Source organism: Dipodomys ordii, unplaced genomic scaffold (genome assembly GCF_000151885.1).
Source record: "Dipodomys ordii isolate 6190 unplaced genomic scaffold, Dord_2.0 Scaffold45, whole genome shotgun sequence".
NCBI lineage: Eukaryota > Metazoa > Chordata > Mammalia > Rodentia > Heteromyidae > Dipodomys > Dipodomys ordii.
Window position 1 is genome coordinate 12,578,348 of NW_012267261.1, and position 21,165 is coordinate 12,599,512.

Here is a 21,165-nt window from a genome sequence, read left to right on the forward strand (position 1 = left end):
AATGGTTTCCCCGGGGGAAGTAATTTTCCTGGATGTTTACTTTTTTTTCCAGCTTAGATGGAAACCATTTGAGATTCCAAAAGCATCTCAGAAAAAAGTGGACTTTGTGAGGGTAAGTCAATATTCTCTGCACCTCTCCTGCCCACCTTCCCCTCTGCTGCGGTGAGTGATCTAACCTGATGCAGGCTGAATGCCAAACAGAAGCAGCATTATGGGCAGGCGGCAGAAGCAAAGCCACCTGCCTACATCATGGGGACTGGCCAAGGGATGGATGACCTACGTATAGGCACCATATGGCTCTCGACACAAAGGGCACCACAAGCTATGTAATGACAAAAAAAAAAAAAAAGCCAGTGGAAAATGATCGTTTTTCTGACCTAAACCCTTTTTTTTATTTTTCTTTCTAAAACAGGTCTCTCAATCTTTTTTTCTCCAGGGTCCTTTCTGATAGTCTGGTGATACCTGTGTTTTTAAATGTGTAAAAGAAGTGACATTAAATTACAGAGAAATTAACTATGCTGAAAGACAATGATAAAAATATTCTTTCCTAAAAAAGAGATTGTGTTTGGTTTGTAACCATATATATGCTTCCTTACTAATGTGCTAAATTGTAAGATCTCTGGGGGGGGGGGGAACCTAGTAACTATGGTATAGTCATAAATGGTATTTTATGGTATAGACATAAATGGTATTTTGAGATACCTGTAACAACCATACTGTGGTTAGAACGATCATGGGTCTTTGTACTGCTGCTGTAGTTTTCTGCTTTCATTCAGAATAATTGAAGGAAATGATAAATTTTACTCCAAGATTACTAAAATAAGTATAAAAAGTCTTCCTCCCCCCAAGTTCATGAGTCCCCTGAAATGGATACCAGATGGCAACTCTGATTTGTACCATGCTTACTGGCAGCTCTGCCTGGTAGTTGCGAGTAGTTACTGCTGGGAGTACTGGACATGTGTGAGTTAAGGGAAAGGCTACTATCAGAATAGAAGGTGAGGTTCAAAGAGGCCAGTCTGCATGTATGGTAGGGGGAGGGGGAGGTGTTTGTGTGCGTGTGTGTGTGTATTTTGGCTCATGTCTTACTCAGACAGTCTAGTTGTCCAGGCACAGGCCAAATTATGAACATCATTTTGAAGTCATTATGTTTATTAAGTGCTCCAAACTGTGCAAATTTTACAAGAGCCAATCTTGTACACTGAATTAAAATACAAAATATAAAATGCAAATTTCTCCCTCCTGTGAGAATTTCCATAGTTCACTTCCTAAGAAGCAAACCGAGCACTGTTTTGACCAGGCCCCACAGCACAGGCCTCTTGCATTGCGGATCCTGTGGTCACCTATCAGACAGAACCACCATCAGTTACAATGTGTTCCTCCACCCTGCTCTAGCAAGGTGGGGCTGGCCTCCGATGCAGAAGGCTGCACACAGGGTAGGGGTATTTGAGGGGGCACTAACTGGCTCTCGATACTGCATCCTCCTTGACTCTATCACAGAACATCTCCTCCATGTTGATCCTAAGCCCCCAAATGATAAAATGTCACTTTTGAGTTCATTAAAAAGAATGACTTCATACTGTGCAAATTCATCTGACATAGCCATTAAGTCACCTAGATTTGGGCTACAGCTGGCAACTAGGGTGAGCCACACTTACCAAGCATAAGTCAGTCATCCAGGCTACTCTGAGATAGCCTCGATCCCAAATGCTCCACTGGTCTCCCAGGTAGAAATTTGCCTCCTGATCCCCAAGTGCCAGAGAAAGGACCCATCTTCTTTTGTCTTCTAGGTCTTACTGATATTCACTCTCTCCTCCCTTTCCCAGGGCCTGCATACCTTGTGTGGAGCTGGAGATATTAGATCTAACAATGGGCTTGCTGTCCACATTTTTCTATGCAACAGCTCCATGGAGAACAAGTAAGTAGCTCAGAGCCTGAGACAAGACATCTCCACTTCTAGGGCTGGTAGCCAGAGCATGAAGGCCAGTTCTCACTCCCACAAAGTAACAGATATACCAACATGGTTTTTAATATTATTTTATCTCTCAGAGTATTTATTGCTAGTGACAACAAACAAGCATTTCATTTTAACTCACTCTAGTGGCCTAAGTGCCACTTAACTATGTAAACAGAAAAGGGAGTCTGGGGTCCTTAAATGGAGTAGTTCAAGAGGTTTTAGATTGGTTTGGGTCACAATATGCTTAATATCTAAGGTTCCCAGGGTTATTGTTGAATTTAAAGTCGTGCTGCATGTTAGTGGCAGGTCAAGCTGACAACGTGGCTTCAGATAATAGCTCTGTGTAAGCAAGTTTATATACTGGCTTTACTTCAATTATTTTTTTTTCTTTGGGAAGAAGACTTAGCACACAACCTCTGGGACCACATTGTTGTACTGAAAGCTGAACTCTAATCTTGCTAGCTAAATGAACTGGGTCAAGGTCAAGATCACATGAATCAAGGGTCAGGATCACACTCTATGACAATGCACTGGACACCTTCCTTTGGGTCCAGCTTCATATCAGGCCACTGCCCCTCCCTCTACTCAAGCCACACTGTCCTTCATTCATTTCTCTCAACTTGCCACAGGCCTTCTTACCTCAGAGCATGTGAGGACCCTTTGCCTGGAATATTCTCTCCTCTTGCCTAGATAATACCTTCAGATCTCTTGTTAAGCATCCAATCTTCAAGGAAGTCATTGTTACCCCCCCCCCAAACTAGCACATTTTCCTATTTTTTCAATCCCCTGGCCTTCATTGTGCCACTATAGATTGTGATAATAGTCTTCTGTTATTGTATTTGTTTGCTCTCTGGCTGTCTATGATACTCTAAACTCTACATAGAGCTTCTGTTCACTATTTTATATCCTGCACCTTGTACACAGTTGGCACTAATTTGGAGAATGAATCAATAGTTATAGACAGTATTAAAACTGAAAAGTCACAGGAAGTATTTTGTATGTTTCAGATGCTTTTACAATTCAGATGGGGACTTCCTGATTGGTAAGTTCTAATGATTTAAAACTCTGTCATTGTTAATCTTGGAATCCAAGATGCATTCTAACTTTCTATGCATTGTTTATGTTTATTCTCCAACCTGGTTTATTTAATTTAGTGCAATCTATTGACTGAGGTCTAGAGGCCACTGATTATCTGGAAAAGATTCCTAGCACACTTCCAAGTTCCTACTCTATTTCCTGGTCTTCCATTTTTTTCCCCATCTCTTCCGAGCCTTTTTGATGGGGAAAATAAATAGTGACACCAACATGTAACTAATTTATTAGAAGTACTCCATTCTCCTTCAGATTCACCCAAGAGAAGCCCATTTGTCCTTGATAATAGCATTTACAAATTTTCATGAGACCACCTAAAATGTAAGATCTGTCAGACACTATTTGAATCTTTCCATTCCATTTAGTGGTTTTACTATTGATATTTTGACATAAACATTAGACATTCAAATACCAACCTTCTGCTAAAATTGTCAGAAATGAGTACTTTTCCATTCTATTTCTGTGGCTGTGTTTGGGGCAGCGTGGTCAGTTCACAAAGATGTGCATATACACGTACATTGCTAACATGACAACTAAAAACAGGAGAATCATTTTGAAGCATTTAAAAATTGTTCTATGTCATCTTAGTAGCTCACTGAAATGGTCAGAACATACATTTCCCCCCATGAGATACAATAATGTTCTTTTTCATCTGAAATAAAAAGCAAGTATGGCCCTAAGCCTGCATGAAATGGTTCTCACATGAAAAGGGTTGCTCACCACTGCCCTGTCTTTTTTTGTCAGTTCCCCAGAAAGGGAAGCTTCTCATTTACACCGAGTTTGGCAAGATCCTTGTGCAGCCCAATGAGATCTGCGTCATTCAGGTTGGTAATGTGCCCCCTCTCTTCCCTGCCTCTCCTTAATTTGGGAGCAATCAGATGTTTCAGCTACTGCTATTTCCAACTCTGAAATGCTTCTCTGTCATGTCTGGGCAGCAAGGAGGAGTATGAGTTATACAGAAGGCTATATGTGCTGAAGGGGAAGCAGGCTGCATTCAACTTTGTTTTAATACAGCACACAATCACAAAGAAAAGAGTGTTGATCGGTACATTCTCCTAAATGTTTGCTTCCTCCTCCCCCATTCTGCATAAGACTGGGTTGAAGGTAGGAAGTAGAAAAGGGTTTTGGTTTTTACTTGGGGGGAGGGAGGGTTGTCTTTTCTTTTATGATTAGGTGAATGGGGGCTATTGTTATCTCTGGACCCAGAAAGAAAGAACTTAGGCCACTAATAGCTTGAGTCACATATGTGATTAAACTTCTAATGTTTTCTTTTTTACAAATCTTTGACCTGGTTGCCTCTCAATCATGCTTCAAGAAACTACAGCTTTACTTGTGCATTTGGGACTGACTGTGGCTCTGGGGCCGCTTAGAACTGCAAGTATGATTTAAGATGGCATACCTGTGTCTCCATCTTCCAGAGGGGAATGCGCTTCAGCATAGATGTCTTCGAGGAGACCAGGGGCTACATCCTGGAGGTCTATGGTGTCCACTTTGAATTACCTGACCTGGGACCTATTGGTAAATCTTCCACTCCAAGCCTCTAGGCCTCACTTGAGATCTAGAACACGGATCATTGCATGAAAGCTAAACACACTTCTCCCTCACTGTCTTGCTCAAATTTCAACTTCCCTCTTCAGTCAGCTTCTCCAGATCCAGTATCTTCCTGTAGAATATGGGAATACAGGACAAAATGGCCCAAATCGAAACATCACGAACTTCTCTCTAGAATATAAATTACACTATTGGTGATGTAAAACAATATAGAGTAGGTTTCTGGTTATACCACAACACCGCAGAGAATGTAAAAGCTTGGATGACTGTGGATAGTGTCATCAGGAATAAGTTCCAAGAAGAGATGAGAGTTGACTAATCTCCAAAGAAGTAAAGAGAAAAGGGGAAAACTTAAGCCAAAGTATATAAGAATAACTGTTTTCTTACATGAATAGGTTGTGTGCAGACAGTAAAGTAGGAGAAATGGACAGGGCTCTAATCCAATGGAAAGGGGGAGTGGACTGGATGACACATAGACTAAGTACCTCACCTGCCTACTGCACACACTACAAAACCCCCACACTTAACAATAAAGAAGGTAATCTAGAAGAACTAGCAAACACAGTCCTAAGAGACAGATTCAACCTTCCAAAGGTGAATCAAGGTCTCCTACTCTCCATTCTCCTGGCAGCAGAGGCAGGAGACACAGGAAGGAAGTGAAGGTGTGAGTGAGGAGCAGTTGTTCTCAGATCTCCCTTGGAGCGCAAGGAGAGCTGGGAAACTTGCCCTTGGTTTCATCTCTGGCCCTATCTCTTAGTTCTTCCTTCCTTGTCAACAGCTTTTTAGAGCAAAACAGGGACAGACCAGCATGTGCCTTCTGGTCACTCCCCTGGGGGATCCAAATATGCAGAGAAAGGTGGGAGGCGGCAGAGAGGCAGCTGGAGGCCTGGTGGGCCGTCTGTCATCCTGCTCACCACCCACTCTTCCAACTTTGCTCTGGCTTCCTGCTGCTCTGCAGGCAGCAGAGCCTCTAGGTTGCATGGAACAAGCACCCTCTGGAAAATATATATAATTTACCAAGCAGCTGGGTTTTTTTTTTTGGTAACCCCAGGAACTGGAAATGATAAAACACTTTCCAGGTCTCTCATCTCAGAGTTAAATTATGTGTTTTGCACTTGGGCCTTTTGTATTTGGTCTTTCAATTTATTTTCTTTCTCTAGAGAGAACACTCTCATTCCTAAGCAGGGCTAAATAGGCAAGTCCTGAATACTTTTCTCCCTGTGGGGCAGATAGGTTTATTTTTATTTATTTATTATTTTAGCTGAGCAAATAGTTTTTCAGGCTGCTCAGTACTGGGGCTTAAACTTAAGGCTTAAACTTAGGACCTTGTGTTTTCACTTGGCTTTTTTTCTGCTCCACCATTTAAACCACACCTCTACTTTGGGCTTATTGCTGTTGAATTGGGAGTAAGAGTCTCCTGGACTTTTCTGCCCAGGCTGGCTTTGAATCATAATCCTCAGATCTCAGCTTCCTGAGTAGTTAAGAATACAGGAATGAACCAGCAGCTCTAGGTTTGATAATGATCATATATATATATATATTTATTTATTTATTTATTCATTTATTTATTTCCAATCTAAATTCCTTTGGTCATCCTAGAAAGGTCACTGTGAATCCAGTGAATCTTTGCCCAATAAAGGCCATTTGTAGAGTAGCTTTTGACACCGAAGGAGGCCTTTCTTTTTGTAGGCATCTTTCCTGTGCTATTTCAGAAAGGTCTAAATGGGATTGGGGTTACTGTGTTCTAGGAGCTAATGGTTTGGCCAATCCTCGTGATTTCTTGATACCTGTTGCCTGGTATGAAGATCGTCAAGTACCAGGTGGTTATACTGTGATTAATAAATACCAGGGCAAGCTGTTTGCTGCCAAACAGGTAAGATGAGAGGGTTGGTAGCAAGGGGGAGGAATGAATAGTTTATGAGCACTTGATGAAGGCCAGTGTTGGGTACTGTACATGCACCTTGTAGTACCACTAAGGTACTATAGTTAGGATATTATTTGCCTTATTCAAGGTCATGAAAGCAAGCCAGGTTTTGCTAAATTATGTACCCACATCCTATTAAGTGGTAGGATCAGAATTCAAACCCCTCTCTGTCTGCTCCCAAGTTTATGTTCTTCTCAGTCATCTAGCAATGAAAACCCTAGCAATAAGTAGATCTCTATAGTCATTAATAAATATACAGGCAGAATAATAGATTGAGGAAGGGAAAATGAGTTAAGGAAATCAACCAAGACTGATATTCCTCAATGATCACCCTATTTTAAACACAAGTAATGGTTGATACAAAATAGATAGAACTCTGTCAATTAATTTTGCTTGTTTTATATTTCTAGCCTGCTCAAATCAGGCCATAAAGATCCAGATAATAAAAGGATAACAAAACATATATTACTATGGATTATTACTTACTATGTTAATATGTTATGGTAAGCTAAAAAAGAACCCGTTATCATTATTTGTTCATTTGATTTTGTTCATTCTACTTTTTCACAGCTTACATTTGTCCTACCTAGAGGTCATTCCAACCAACAGAGGTCAACCAGTTTGGCACCTAAAATTAGTCCCTGAAGCAGACACATTATCACCCTCATATTCTCAGGGTGAGGGTTCTCCACAGTGGTTCAGGGACCATTTGTGTCAGAACCCCTCAGTAAAGCTCGTGTGAACTTCAGATCCTTAGGAATATTCCAGCCCAGCAAGAGGATAACCTCCAAGGATAAGAGGTGGAAACCTGAATTCATTCTAAGCACGATCCCATTTCCCAGATCATTTTGACCTACACTTAAGATACACATATGCCAGTAATCTAGAAGTAGTAGCAGGTGCTCCTGAATGGTTTTTCTACTTTCCTGGGTCCATGTTATTCTCTATATGTGGCCCTTGTCCACTTCCTCTTCTCTATCAAAATATGAGCCTATGAGGCTGGTCTCCCTGGGCACTTTTACCTAAGCTCCTTAGTCTACTGGACTTTGTTGAGTTTGCTCCACAGAAAATTGGGAGCAGAAGGAAAACATGTAGAATATGTCTTCCCTGCTTCCTCCCTTTCCGAGACTGTTTCTGGCAAGGTTGGCTCCTGGTGGGCAGTCCAAGAGGTGCCAACCACAAAAGCTGGTATGTGTACCTCTTCAATTCATGTTCTATAACATCACATTGGTAGCTCAAAATGATCATAATCAAGAGGCTATGTGCAGTGGCTTACTCCTGTAATCCAGCTACTTTGGAGGTGATGATCTAGAGGATTATAGTTTAAGACCAGCCTGGGTAAAATGTTGATGAGACACTCCCTCACCCCAAACTCAATTAGTGGGTTGGGCAGGGTAGAATAAGCCTGCTATCTCAGCTACTCAGAAACTAGAAATAGGAGAATCATGATCCAGGTTGACCTACATAAAAATGTGAGAACTTATTTGAAAAATAACTAAAAACAAATATGGTCATGGTGAAAATATTTACATGTTGGAAATAGGCAACACTATAAATCAGAACTTTTTTGTTCCAGAAAGCTGGTTGTTCAATATCTACCCACATTACATACAACTGAGAAAGCCTTTCTTTGTGGTTCTGTCTCTTGCTAGAGTCTTGTAACAATATTTCCCTCCTTTATTATCCTCTCTCTATGTCTGTCTCTTTCTGTCTCTGTCTCTGTCTCTCTGTCTCTGTTTCTCTCTGTCTCTGTCTGTCTCTCTGTCTCTCTCTGTCTGTCTCTGTCTCTGTCTCTGTCTCTCTCTCTCATTAAGGACCTGGGCACTGTCCCTGAGGTATTTGTGTGTGTGTGTGTGTGTGTGTGTGTGTGCTCAAAGTTAGCACTCTACCACTTGAGCCACAGCTCCACTTCTGGAAATTAATTGGAGATAAGAGTCTTAAGAACTTTCCTGCATGGGCTGGCTTCAAATGACATCCTCAGGTCTCAGCCTCCTGAGTAGCTAGGGTTGCAGGCATGAGCGGCCACACCTGCCTCCCTCCCTGATTCTTAGTGCTCAGAAAGGCTATGTGATCTCACTGATGGGAATGAGGATGTTTTTTCAACACCTCTAAATCATTCCACTTAGCCCTAAGTATACCTTGGTGAAGAGTCTGTTTACTAAAGACTTGAGAACCTTGAGTTGGATCTTCTTTTTCAGATAGATCCTGGCAGTAGTGAGGATCACCTTTCAATAGTAGAACACAGAGCCTTCCCACCCTAGCCCCTCCCACTCCAAGGACCATGAAACACCTTAGGATCACTCTGAAATAGCACATTCCTGGGACTGGAACTCGTAGAAGTCTACTCATCAGGCACTTTTTTTTTAATTTAAATTTTTATTTTTTGTGAACATACTGTACAGAGGGGTTACAATTACATGGGCAAGATAATGAGTACATTTCTTATCAAGCATTGCAGCCTCCTCCTTTGTTTACCCTTCACATCCCTTCCCAGCCTCCCCCCTCCCCCACCCAATCCCGCCCCCCCCCCACCAAAGTTGTAAAGTTCATTTTTGACATGACGACTTGTACTTCTCATAGTTGCATCGGGTCCACCTGTATCCTTAAACGACTTGTTTTTCCCCATCTCCTCCACAAATTATACCGCCATCAAATATAGTGAAAGCAGGGGTTGTACCGTGGGGGAGGGACATACAAAGCTACAAAGAAATAATCTTATAAATGAGTTAGAAACAAATGCATGAAAGAAAAAAACATTTAAATACTTATCTAAGGGTTCATTTTCCTAACATCACGTTATCTGATCTTTCCTGCTTGACTCATACATATACTAGATATTGCAAATAAGGGAAACCATGGGACCTTTGTTTCTTTGGGCTTGGCTTACTTCACTTAATATAATTTTTTCCAAGCCTTTCCATTTCCTAACAAATGGGGAAATGTCATTCTTTCTGATGGAGGCATAGAATTCCATTGTGTATATATACCACATTTTCTTGATCCATTCATCTACTGAGGGGCATCTGGGTTGGTTCCATATCTTAGCTATGGTAAATAATGCTGCAATAAACATAGTTGTGCTGGTAGCTTTAGTGTGGTCTTGTTTGTAAACATTTGGGTAAATGCCCAAAAGTGGGATTGCTGGGTCATAGGGAGGTCTATGTGAAGCAAAGTGGTTGAACAAGTTTACACTCCCACCAACAATGAAGTAAGGTTCCCTTCTGTCCACATCCCCTCCAGCATCTGTTGTTGTTAGAGTTCTTGGTTTCATCAGGCACTTTAAAGCTACAACAACCTAGGGAATTGTCATAGCAAATGCCTGCTGCCCCAGAAAAGAATAATCCTGATTGTTTGAGAATTGGTGGTACCCACAGGTTCCCACAGCTATGTGAAAAGTTGTTGAAAGCACTGCTTGATGAATGTGCTATGCTTCTGCAGCACATGTATCAAAGGCAGCTACAGCTTATGGAAAAATAGATCTGAGGCTAAAACCTGGGAGAAGCAACCTCATAATGATTCAGGTGGCTCACGCCTGTCATCCTAACTACATCTGAGAATTGTGAGGCTGACATCTGAGAATTGTGATTCTCAGCCATTCCAGGCAGGAAAAAGTCTATGAAATTCTTATCTCCTATTAACCTCCAAAATGATAGGAATTAAGGTATTGCTCAAGTGGAAGAGTACTAGTCTTGAGAAAAAAGCTCAGAGATGGACTGGGAATGTGGCTTAGTGGTAAAGTGTTTGCCTAGCATACATGAAGACCTGGGTTTGATTCTTCAGTACCCACATACACAGAAGAAGCCAGAAGCCTTGGTCAAAAGAAGCTCAGGGACAGTACCAAGGTCCTGAGTTTCAAGTCTTAGAACTAGCACAAGTAAAAAGAAAAAGGAAAAAAAAGAGCTATACTTTTCTGGTCAGATATGATGGTACAATGCCAGCATCCAGGAAGTCGAGATAGGAGGATCATATATGTTCAGCCTGAGCTACATAGTGAATTCTTTTTTATTTTTTTTTATTTTTGTCAGTCATGGGCCTTGAACTCTGGGCCTGGGCGCTGTCCCTCAGCTCTTCAGCTCAAGTCTAACACTCTACCACTTGAGCCACAATGCCACTTCCTGCTTTTTCTGTTTATGTGGTGCTGAGGAATCAAACCCAGGGCCTCATGCATGCAAGACAAGCACCCTACCACTGAGTTACCTGCCCATCCCTACATAGTGAATTCTATGCCAGTTTGGGATACATTTATTTTTTAAAAAAGAGTTATACTCTCCTAAACAAGGCTATAATGAAGTTTACATTAATATCATATTAAAAGAGAGTTATACTAGTACATATTGTAGGATGACAGCTATGAAAACATTACATACCAGGATCATCTTCTTTTCCTACCTTTTGTGATTAGGATGTCTCCCCGTTCAATGTTGTGGCCTGGCATGGGAACTACACGCCCTACAAGTACAACCTGGACAATTTCATGGTCATCAACGCAGTGGCCTTTGACCATGCGGTAAGATCCCCAGGATGAGGCACCCTTTGGTGGAAGGGATCCACAGCTGACTGTGTCCTTCACAGATCTGACACTTCCAAAATCACCCTTGGAAGGCCTAGATATAGGTATTTGTCCCTTGGCAAAGGAATAAATAACAGCTGATGAGGAAGCGAGGTCAGATACTCAACATGCATTCATGAACTCAGCTTAGTTCTGTAAGAATAACCATAATAACTCCCATAGATGGGTAAACTCACTCTCTCTGTCTCTCTGTCTCTGTCTCTGTCTCTCTGTCTCTCTCTCTCTCTCTCTCTCTCTCTCTCTCACACACACACACACACACACACACACACACTAGCTAACTGCTAGTATTCATGGCCAGAGCCAGGAGAAAAGATCACTTATGGAAATGGAAAAGTCTCTATCTTTCTCCCAATGCTCAGAAGTTGACACTTGCTGTGGCACCTATCTAAGTTCCTCTGTTTGGCTGGGGTTGGCAGTGATGGAGGAAAAAGCCCTCTTCTAAAGTTACCCGTGATGTTTAGTGTTTGAACGTGAACCAAAGAAACCCTAGTGTACAGACTTGCTCATATTTTTCAGTCAATTACAGGACCACAAACAGGTCCCTGGTCTACAATGCTGGCCCCCAATGCCCCATATTCTTGATAAAGGGCTAGTTCTGAGATCCTGGGGGATCTTTACTTTTGCAGCTTAGTTCATAATAGATTAACTTAACCCACAAGCTGAGAGATAATTAGGGTAGGAGCCAGAGAATCAGAGGCAGAAGGATTACTTGGAGCCAATTCAGCTTATCTCTAGGGGGCACAAAACTACCTTTCTGAACAACCACAACTCTTAATAAAACCAAAGGGGAAAAGAAAATCAAGACACCAAGCCCAAAACAACACGAGAAAGTATCATGAAACACTGATAAAGTCTTATTTCAGCTCTACTACCTTTCCCTTCTTTCAATAGTTTCGGACCATTTCCCATAACAGATAGAGAAATATTACATCTCCCAGCAATAAGGACTGATATTTTTTCTCATCTGAATTTATACAGGTGCAGTCTTCTCTGTACTGATGCTATAGTTTTCTTCCCCAAACACAGATCTGATCAGTCCACCACTACATTAAGAAGCCCTCAAAAGGTTCCCTGTGGTTTAGGATTAAGTCTGAGCTCTGAAGCGTGGTATTTGATGCTCTTTACCATCTGGTCCAGGCTCATTTTACAACACCACATCTTGCCCCTCTTCCTTCTGTCAATATAGATGCTGGGTTTTAACCTTCTCTCCTAACAAAATCTCAGTGAATTTTGATGTCTTTCCCATGTTCCATGATAAAACGCCTTTTTCTTTCTTCTCTTTCTCTCGTCTCTTTTTTGCTTTCTTCCATTCTCCATTCTTCTGTTCATTCTTTAAGACTTAGCTTACCTAACACCTCCTCTTTGAATCCTTCCTTGGTTCTTTCAGGTAGGAATAATCACTTTCTTCTCTTCTTCATTAAGTCTAAAAGATGAGGGAAGAAAAGATCCAATCATCTTTAAGTGCCTACATATTAGCATGGCATCCAAAGGAAAACATTGTATTTGATGTCAGTTAAATCAGTCTTTCCACTGAAGGAATCTAAAGTTCTTTTAAAAGTATAATATCGTTTCTTAACCTACAGAACCCCTCCATACTACACACCAAAACTAGTGATGTAAATGATATAGTTCGGATCCAATCTCCAAAGAGAAGTACGTCTACATCTTCACCTAGTTCTAGATGCTGTTTTATTTCTGTTTTACCTGATTTGGGGAGGGGAGAAGGGAGGATTCTTTCTACCAGGAATTCCTGCTGTGCTGTTCTGAGGTTAGAAAGCAGGTGCCTTGGCTCTCAGAGCCCTGGGATAGTTGGGTGTGTGTAGTATAGGTTTGGCGACGTGATGAAGCAACTCAGAACCAACCCTCTTAGCTGGTGTGAATTTATTTTGCCTCACACACACAAGGAGACAGTCAGATGAATACTTACCACACCTTCCTTAGAAGGCTGCTGACCTGTCATTTGATCAGAATTCAGACCATCACTTGAAAATACCTCCATGTGCGGGTGACACGTGTGCCATGATCCACCTACCTCTCTTGCACTTACACTGAGTCTCTCTTGTGCATTCACAGGACCCCTCCATTTTCACGGTGCTGACTGCCAAGTCTATGCGTCCTGGAGTAGCCATTGCTGACTTTGTCATCTTCCCACCTCGATGGGGGGTGGCCGATAAAACCTTCAGGCCTCCTTATTACCATAGTAAGTCCCTCTTTCACCAAGGCACATTGGAAACAGTGGCATACAGTAAGCACTGTGCATTGGAAATAAGTTCTGTTTTTTCTGAATATACAGCCTGCATTCTGGACCCTGAAAGTATTATTTCTACTGCCCTCACTTTAAGCTACTTTAAAACCAAAATGTCTGCAGGGATGGTACTAGAGCATTGACTCTAAACCTATATCTCCATTCCTCTGTCTCTAAAGAAAGGCAGAAAGGCTGGTAAGTATGAAGCAAGGAGTTTCTGTACATTTCAGGTCTTTCTTCTGATGGTTGTTAGTAGCATAGTTTGGGGAAAGCTCATTCTCTTGAGTATAGTTCAATAGCCAACAAAAGGTATTTTCTCCCATTACTTTGAAAGGACAAAGCAGATTTAAGTATGTATTAGAGGACAGACTATTCTAGAAGGAAGTTCTACAGAGCATTTGTTGACTACAATAGGACCTAAAAAATGTACTCCTTTTATTTCATTAATAATATGGTGACTTGGCTTATGGTTATTGGCCAGTTTTATGTCCTGGTACAAGTTCTTTAAAAATCTCACCTATTGATGGCCACCCTTGGCTCATGTCTATAATCCTAGCTACTCAGAAAGCTGAAATCTGTGAATCACAGTTACAAGCCAGCCCGAACAGGAAATGTCCATGAGACTCTTATGTCCAATTAACCACCAAAAAGCTGGAAGTAGATCCGTGGTTCAAGTGATAGAGTACTACCCTTGAGTACTAAAGCTCAGGAACAAAGAGACTCCGAGTTCAAGCCCTGGGACCTGCACTTCCCCCGCAAAAAAAAAATCTTGCTTTACCAATACTCAAAAATTCCTACTATTTTGATGTGACTTTAAAAGAGAAGTGAGAAGTTATTTCTGTAGACATATTGCCTGCAGTCTTTTGAATGCACCTTAGTCAAGGAGTCTCAGCTTTAATCAGAAAGGCGAGGTTTACCCTCCCACTGTCCTTTGAAATAAGGAAAGTGATATAGAAATGTTATCACCAATCTCATTGCTACCCGAATTCATATTCAGATCAAAGCCAAATTCCATCTTGCTCTCTTCTTCAAATTAAGCCATGAAGGTGACCATGAGGACGCATTCTGCAGTGGGGAATGTGACAGCAAACTTAAGTCATGAGCACAACTGTTTTTAAAATGTACACTTTATACTTCCATTTGCTTCTCTTTCCCAATTTCTGCTACACGTTGTCATCTGGATGTCACCTTCTTTGCAGGGGCTGCCAAATCTATGTCCCTTTATAGGGGCCCTAAAGCAGCAGTGAGTATTTGGGGAAGGGTAGATGTCACTGCTTAGCTGATTATACAAGAAGGACAGAACATGGTGCTATTTTACTTCTTATTTCTCCCTCTGTAGTCTGTGACTTGCACTCTTCATTCTCTCACAGGAAGACTTTGAGTAGCTTTAAGGGGACTTTTTTTCCCTGCCAGTCCTGGGGCTTGGATTCAGGGACTGGGCACTGTCCCTAAGCTTCGTTCGCTTAAAGCTAGCACTCTACCACTTGAGCAACAGCACCACTTCTGGCTTTTTCTGTTTATGTGAAACTGAGAAGTTGAACCCAGGGCTTCATGCATGCTAGGCAAGCACCCTACCACTAAGCCACATTCCCAGCTCCATAAGGAGGCCTTTTCTTATCTTTCTATATCCCAGTACTTACCACAATATCTAATCGTATATATTGGATGGATGAATGGATGGGTAGATGGATGGAGTGGATAGAGATGGAAAGTCAATGAAATTCACTCAGGTTTTATATTTCTTTTATTCTGCTTCAGAGGTGTTATTATTTTAATAAGAACCTTTATTTTATAGATTTACTTATAGCTTTATAGGATTGAAAGTATGGAAGTATGGTGATTTTTGTTAAATTGTGACGCTAGAAAGCAAACTAGGACTCATAAGTTTAACCTATATGAAAGTACATTTCCATTTAATATAGAAAAAGCTTTCTAACACCCAGAGCTGTTAAGTAATACGATGGGTTATTTTGTAGAGCATAACACTTCCATTCATAGAACCCATGCAGGGCTGGGAATGTGGCTTAGTGGTAGAGTGCTTGCCCATGCAGGCAGAGCCCAGGAGTAACTCTTTGTGTGAGAAATGGAGGCATGGCTCAAGTGGTAGAGTGCCAGCCTAACAAGCACGAGGCCCTGAGATCAAACCCCAATACTACAAATATTACCCAAAAAATTAAAGAAAGAAAAGAGAGGGCTGGGAAGGTGGCTCAGTGGTAGAGTGCTTGCCTTGCATGCATGAGGCCCTGGGTTCGATTCCTCAGCACCACATAAGCAAAAAGAAAGAAAGAAAAAAACAGAAGTGGTGCTGTGGCTCAAGTGGTAGAGCGCTAGCTTTGAGCTGAAGAGCTGAGGGACAGCGTCCAGGCCCAGAGTTCAGGCCCTACGACTGGACCAAAAAGAAAAAAAAAGAAAAAAGAAAAGAAAAGAGAAAATCTTTGTATGGAATAGAGGTGATATTGTTTCCATTTAGAATTCTAGAACAGAAGAATACGATTTTATCAGCTATAGATGCTGGTATTTGTTATGATAAATAGCTTTTAAGGTCTGTATTTTACAGAGACCAAGATTCTGTCACAGAGATTATGCTTTGATAATGGACTTTGAATCCAGAGTTCTTTCTGTTACATCTATTACATCAATATCAATCTATTACATCTTTCTATTACCTCTCTCTCACACACATACACACACAATAATAATAATAATAATAATAATAATAATAATATTGCTTCAACCTTCCCAGGGAACTGCATGAGTGAATTCATGGGACTCATCAAAGGTCATTATGAGGCCAAGCCAGGTGGATTCCTGCCAGGAGGTGGCAGCCTGCATAGTGCCATGACCCCTCATGGCCCTGATGCTGACTGCTTTGAGAAGGCCAGTAAGGCCAAACTGGAGCCTGAGAGGATTGCTGATGGCACCATGGTAAGCAAGCTGCCACCTTGTCAAGAGAAAAAATCATCTATTTTTTATTTCTCCAAAGAAACAGAGGTGGAGTAAAGAGAGGAGGGTTGTGTGTCTGTATGTACATAGTTATATGTATGTCTATGCATGGCCTTGTGCAAATGCTACATCCCCGCTGTGGTAGTATAGGAAGCTTTTTGTACTTGGAGTCAGATCTGAGTTTAAATTCTAGCTCTTAGCGCTTGTGTCACTTAACTTCTCCATGCATCATTTTCCCCATCTTCAGAATGGGTATGCAATCTATCACGGCAGATGACTATGAGTTGATCTTATTGCACAGTCGTTCAATACAGTTCAAATGCAAGGTTATTATTATGCTGGGTGAAGGGTCTTCCTGTATTCATGTGCAGCCCTGTGTGTGCTCTGTCTCGGAGTCAAGCAGTCATGGAGGCCCACAACAGCAAGGGAGGCAGGATGCCATGCTCACCCAGTTTCTCAAGCACTGAAGGGTCAGGCTTGTGAGCTGCAGTCTTTAGATGTTTCCTCCTTTTCCTTTGTTCTATTTTGGCCTGGGATGGAATGGATGGGATTTAAAACCTGCTTTGTATTCCTCTCATGTCAGGCTGTAAACAACGAGGTTGAACACAATTGCAGTTGGCTGCGGCACTTGATCTTTTTTTATTTTTATATTCTTAGAGTTAATGGACCATAGGAGGTAATTTTTATTCTAAACCACCTGCAAATTTGCTTTGCATTTTTTAAACAAATGCCTTCAATGCTACCTGGTTCAAAATCTCTACCACAGACCTTCCTGATTCCATGCCGCTTGTAAACATCCTAGGTGGTGGGTGTTAGCTGTCCATCTAGCCAATGCAGTTTAGTTTCGGTCCCAACCCTGTAGCCAAAGCTGGTAGCAGAGTTCTGGAGAAAGAAGGACACAAAATCTTCTCACACGCTTGGCTTCAGCTCTGTTTCTCTTGCCAGGACCTCTGAGGGATTTCTATGGGACACAGTTTGACAATTTCAGTTAAGCAAGCACATTGACTCTGACAGATCCCGGAAGTGCTTGGGCTACCCCAGAGTGACTCCTCAAGAACCTTTAGTGCCCTAAATTGTCTCTGGGTACTTGTATGACTAAGGAACAATGCTCTACAACTGTGAGGCACAGGACAGGGACATTTCCTTCAGTAGTCGAACTTTGGGTAATGTCCAGGTCCTGGAAGTTTTGTTGTTGTTAGTGGAGGTGGTGGTACTGAGGATTTTTAACTCAGGACCTCATGCTTGTTAAGTATAATACCACTTGAGATATGCCTCCAGGCCTTTTTTTCCTTTAGTTATTTTTTTCAGGGTTTTACCTTAGGCTGGCTTCAAACTCATGGTTCTCTTGCATCAGCCTCCTAAGTGCGGTGTGTGTATATAACTCCATGCAGCAGAAATATGGCTTTAAAAACCAGTGCTGCAGCTCCTGTTTTCTTTTCTTTTTTTTTTTTTATTTTTTTGTCGGTTGTGGGGCTTGAACTCTGGGCCTGGGCGCTGTCCCTCAGCTCTTCAGCTCAAGGCAAACGCTCTACCACTTGAGCTACAGCGCCACTTCCGGTTTTCTGGTGGTTTATTGGAGATAGGAGTCTCACGGTCTCTCCTGCCCAGGCTGGCTTTGAACCGCGATCCTCAGATCTCAGCCTCCTGAGTAGCTAGGATTACAGGCGTGAGCCACCAGCACCCGGCTCCTGTTTTCTTTAAGCAACTTCCCCTGCTACTCCTTTCCTTTTCCTGACTTCTTAGTCAAAGTCTTGAAAATGCAAGTTCAAATCTCAGTTTCCTCTTCTGTGAAATGAAGGGTTTGCCCATTGTCACAAGGATATGGCCAGGCTAATCAACAGCCCCTGAGAAGAATATTCCAGCATTCCAGCATTCTCTCACCCTTGGAACTAGCAAATATAGTTCCACAGTGCTCTAAGAAACAGTGTGAGGCCCAAGTGTCTAATTCCATCCCACAAGATGGAACTCAAGGTCCTGGTTAGTTCAAAGTCTTGCCTAAGATCTCATCAGCTTACAGGTAGTAAGGTTGGAGTTGGGATCCAAGGACTGGGTTTCCTTTTCTCACAATGCCAGTAACATGATCTATTAGTCCAAGATTTTGCCTGCCTGTATCTTCTTATGACATCTAAGCACATGTGTTTTACTGTCTACCTCATCCCTTTCTTCACATGTCCCCCATTTCCTGCAGGCATTTATGTTTGAATCTTCCCTAAGTCTGGCTGTCACCAAATGGGGACTCAAAGCTTCCAGTTGTTTGGATGAGAATTACTACAAGTGCTGGGAACCTCTCAAGAGCCATTTCACCCCCAATTCCAAGAAGCCGGCAGGACCTTAATTGAGACTGGAGCCTTTTGACCATAACCAAGAATGAATTTGTATGGTTTCCTAGAGAATCTTGTGTATGCTCTCTGATGTTGTGGAGGGGAAGGTTTGGATAAAGTGTAAACTCACATTTCATAGTCAAGAAACTCAGAATATTTGTGAAAATATGATTGAATAGTTCCATGACCATCCATTTAATTATTCAATAAACACCTGGTAATGTTCTGTGGAAGTGATAAATAGCCATAATCACATCTTAATGAGCCTGACCTATAAGTGGCCAAGACTGGTGGGTAAGCCCTTTCCCACATCATGAGTTGGGGCTGACACCCAGGATCAAACTCTTAGGAGCTAAACCAAAGAATGGAGAACTCAAGGGGTTCAGAAAACTTCCAAAAATCTGTCAGCTTAAAACAGATGGGCAAGACAGTAGGCATTTAATCATGGTATCATGTAGGAGCCAGTATGACCAGGACCAACCATCCCTGGCCACTACAGGTCTGTCGAGAAGAAAGAATAATTCACTCACTGGGTAACCTACTCGCCTGGTTTGTCTAAAACTGTTCCAGTTTGTGCAACTAAGGTCCCTCATCTTAGGAAGCCCCTCAGTGTTGGTCAAGCTGATCATCTTACTATTTGCTCATTTCTCTGTCTGGTAACATGTTCAGTCTGTATTACCACTCCAGAGCAAGACGTTGGTGACACATGGCTGAAAAGGAAGCTGCACTTTCCTTTGAGAACTCTCAATCTGGGGAAGTCAGGGCCAAAGGGAATCAACACTCTAGCATGGGACCACAACAAAAATGAGAGGGTCCTACATGGAAATGTGTAATTCACAGCTGCCTTACTGTGGTCAGCTTCCCCTGCACGACACTGGGTCCCCCAAGACTTTGGGTAAGAGTTGATTAGCTTCTTCTGGACTGAGAAGATGTGCAAATCAGAGCACAAATATGATGCAGAATGATGCTGGTTGCTGCTTCAGTTCTGTAGTTGTAGTATATTTCCTCAGTGTTGCCATGTAACAATTCTGATATGCTGCTATCAAGTTTTCCTTTAATACAATGTAGTGAAAGTCAGATATATGTCAAGACCTGGAAATTAGGACTGCCAGATAAACCACAAGATGCTAATTGAGCTTGAATTTAAGACAAACCATAATTAATGCTTAGTGCTTGTATGTCCTTTGCAATTTTTTGAAATTCTTAGATTAAAATTTATTCATGAACTTTGAATTTAGCTTGGAATCATGTATATCCACTTGCTAACCTGACAACTCCCTAGAGATGCAGAGCTAAAGGACATAGACATGGCCCTTGCCATTACAGAGGTTACATTCTAGAGAGAAACAGACAAAGTAAACCACCACCAAAACATTCTGAGAAGACAATGAGCAGGAGTTGAGCTAGAACAAGTGGGATGGAGTATGGCAGGGGAGATCTTCCTGTAGAAAGAAAAATCTTCAATTAAGACTTCATTTAGCCAGATCTAAAAGACAGGAAGGAACAAATGGGAGGGTAGAGCTGGGGTTGGGTGGGATGGGGAGGAGGGATACCTCAACTAAATGCTTTGTGGGTCCGAGGAACTGAAAGAAGAATGGGTATGGAAAGTCCATGAGGAGGCCATTGCATGAGTCCTGAACTAAGGTATCAACAGAGATAGAAGGAGATAATTTCCAGAATATTTGAGAATGCACCCAAAAGGACTTGGTGGACTGGGTGCACTGCATGAGGGAGAGGGGTGGAAGGCGGGGCTGGGATGCCTGATGGTTTTCTACAGAGGTATTTCATAGTTACATATTTTTTTTCAGGTATCTTTGAGGGTTACAGTTACCTTTGTTATGCTTTCCTCATGTTCCTTATACAAGGTCTTTACTAAGAAAGAATTAAATATTGTTAACTAACAAAGTAGTTAATACCTTTAAGTAAGCTTTAAAACTGATCACTGTAGCAGAATGCACCATGGTCTCCCACATCCAAGTAGCAGTCACTGCCCAAGACTGTCCTCAGCTACGGGCGTCTGCCACTCCGCCTTCCAGTGAACCACAGTTCAACTAAAGTGCTGAGGAATGTCTGCCCCGACTGTAGTCCTTAGCCCAATGACCAATTGGAATTTGTGGGCCAATATAGCAGCCCTCTTGCCCTGTACCTGAGGTTTGTGTTATTCCCTGGCTCCCTGCAATTCTCAGAAGGCTTAAACTCTATGAGCCCGTGGTGGCAACTTCTTATGAGTGGTCCTGTTACTTGCTCTCTTTTTCTCCCACTTCGGCATTGTTACGGTGCTTCCTGGATCCTTATGATGCCAAACTAAGAGAACCACTAAAATATTTTATTCACAAATGCCATGCACACTCAGCTCTGGTCTATTTCCCTTCACTAGATCCTTGGTTGGGTGGCGAAGTCCACCAAGGACCCTGCAAATCCTGGATTTTCATGGACTTAGCACCTCAGTTATCAGACTTTATCTTCCCACTCTTGGAAGCAAATCCCCATCCTGAGAAATACTTCACCTAGGCCTGGACTGTGCGTGCTAATTAAAAGAAAGATTTCATTTCCTTTTGTGTG

At 42.0% G+C, this 21,165-nt stretch overlaps 1 protein-coding gene across 1 annotated transcript in view; it reads left to right on the forward strand.

The window, feature by feature from the left end:
* The window catches only part of Hgd (homogentisate 1,2-dioxygenase), a 47,856-nt gene extending 29,020 nt beyond the window's left edge, over positions 1–18,836 (forward strand). The window contains exons 5-14 of the mRNA XM_013019380.1: positions 53–112; positions 1,824–1,915; positions 2,962–2,996; positions 3,791–3,870; positions 4,465–4,564; positions 6,346–6,470; positions 10,924–11,028; positions 13,168–13,294; positions 16,083–16,264; positions 18,471–18,836. Of these exons, the coding sequence (XP_012874834.1) occupies positions 53–112; positions 1,824–1,915; positions 2,962–2,996; positions 3,791–3,870; positions 4,465–4,564; positions 6,346–6,470; positions 10,924–11,028; positions 13,168–13,294; positions 16,083–16,264; positions 18,471–18,617 (1,053 nt within the window). The 3' untranslated portion in view covers positions 18,618–18,836. The remainder of the gene's footprint in view (positions 1–52; positions 113–1,823; positions 1,916–2,961; positions 2,997–3,790; positions 3,871–4,464; positions 4,565–6,345; positions 6,471–10,923; positions 11,029–13,167; positions 13,295–16,082; positions 16,265–18,470) is intronic.
* The last annotated feature ends 2,329 nt before the right edge of the window (positions 18,837–21,165 follow it).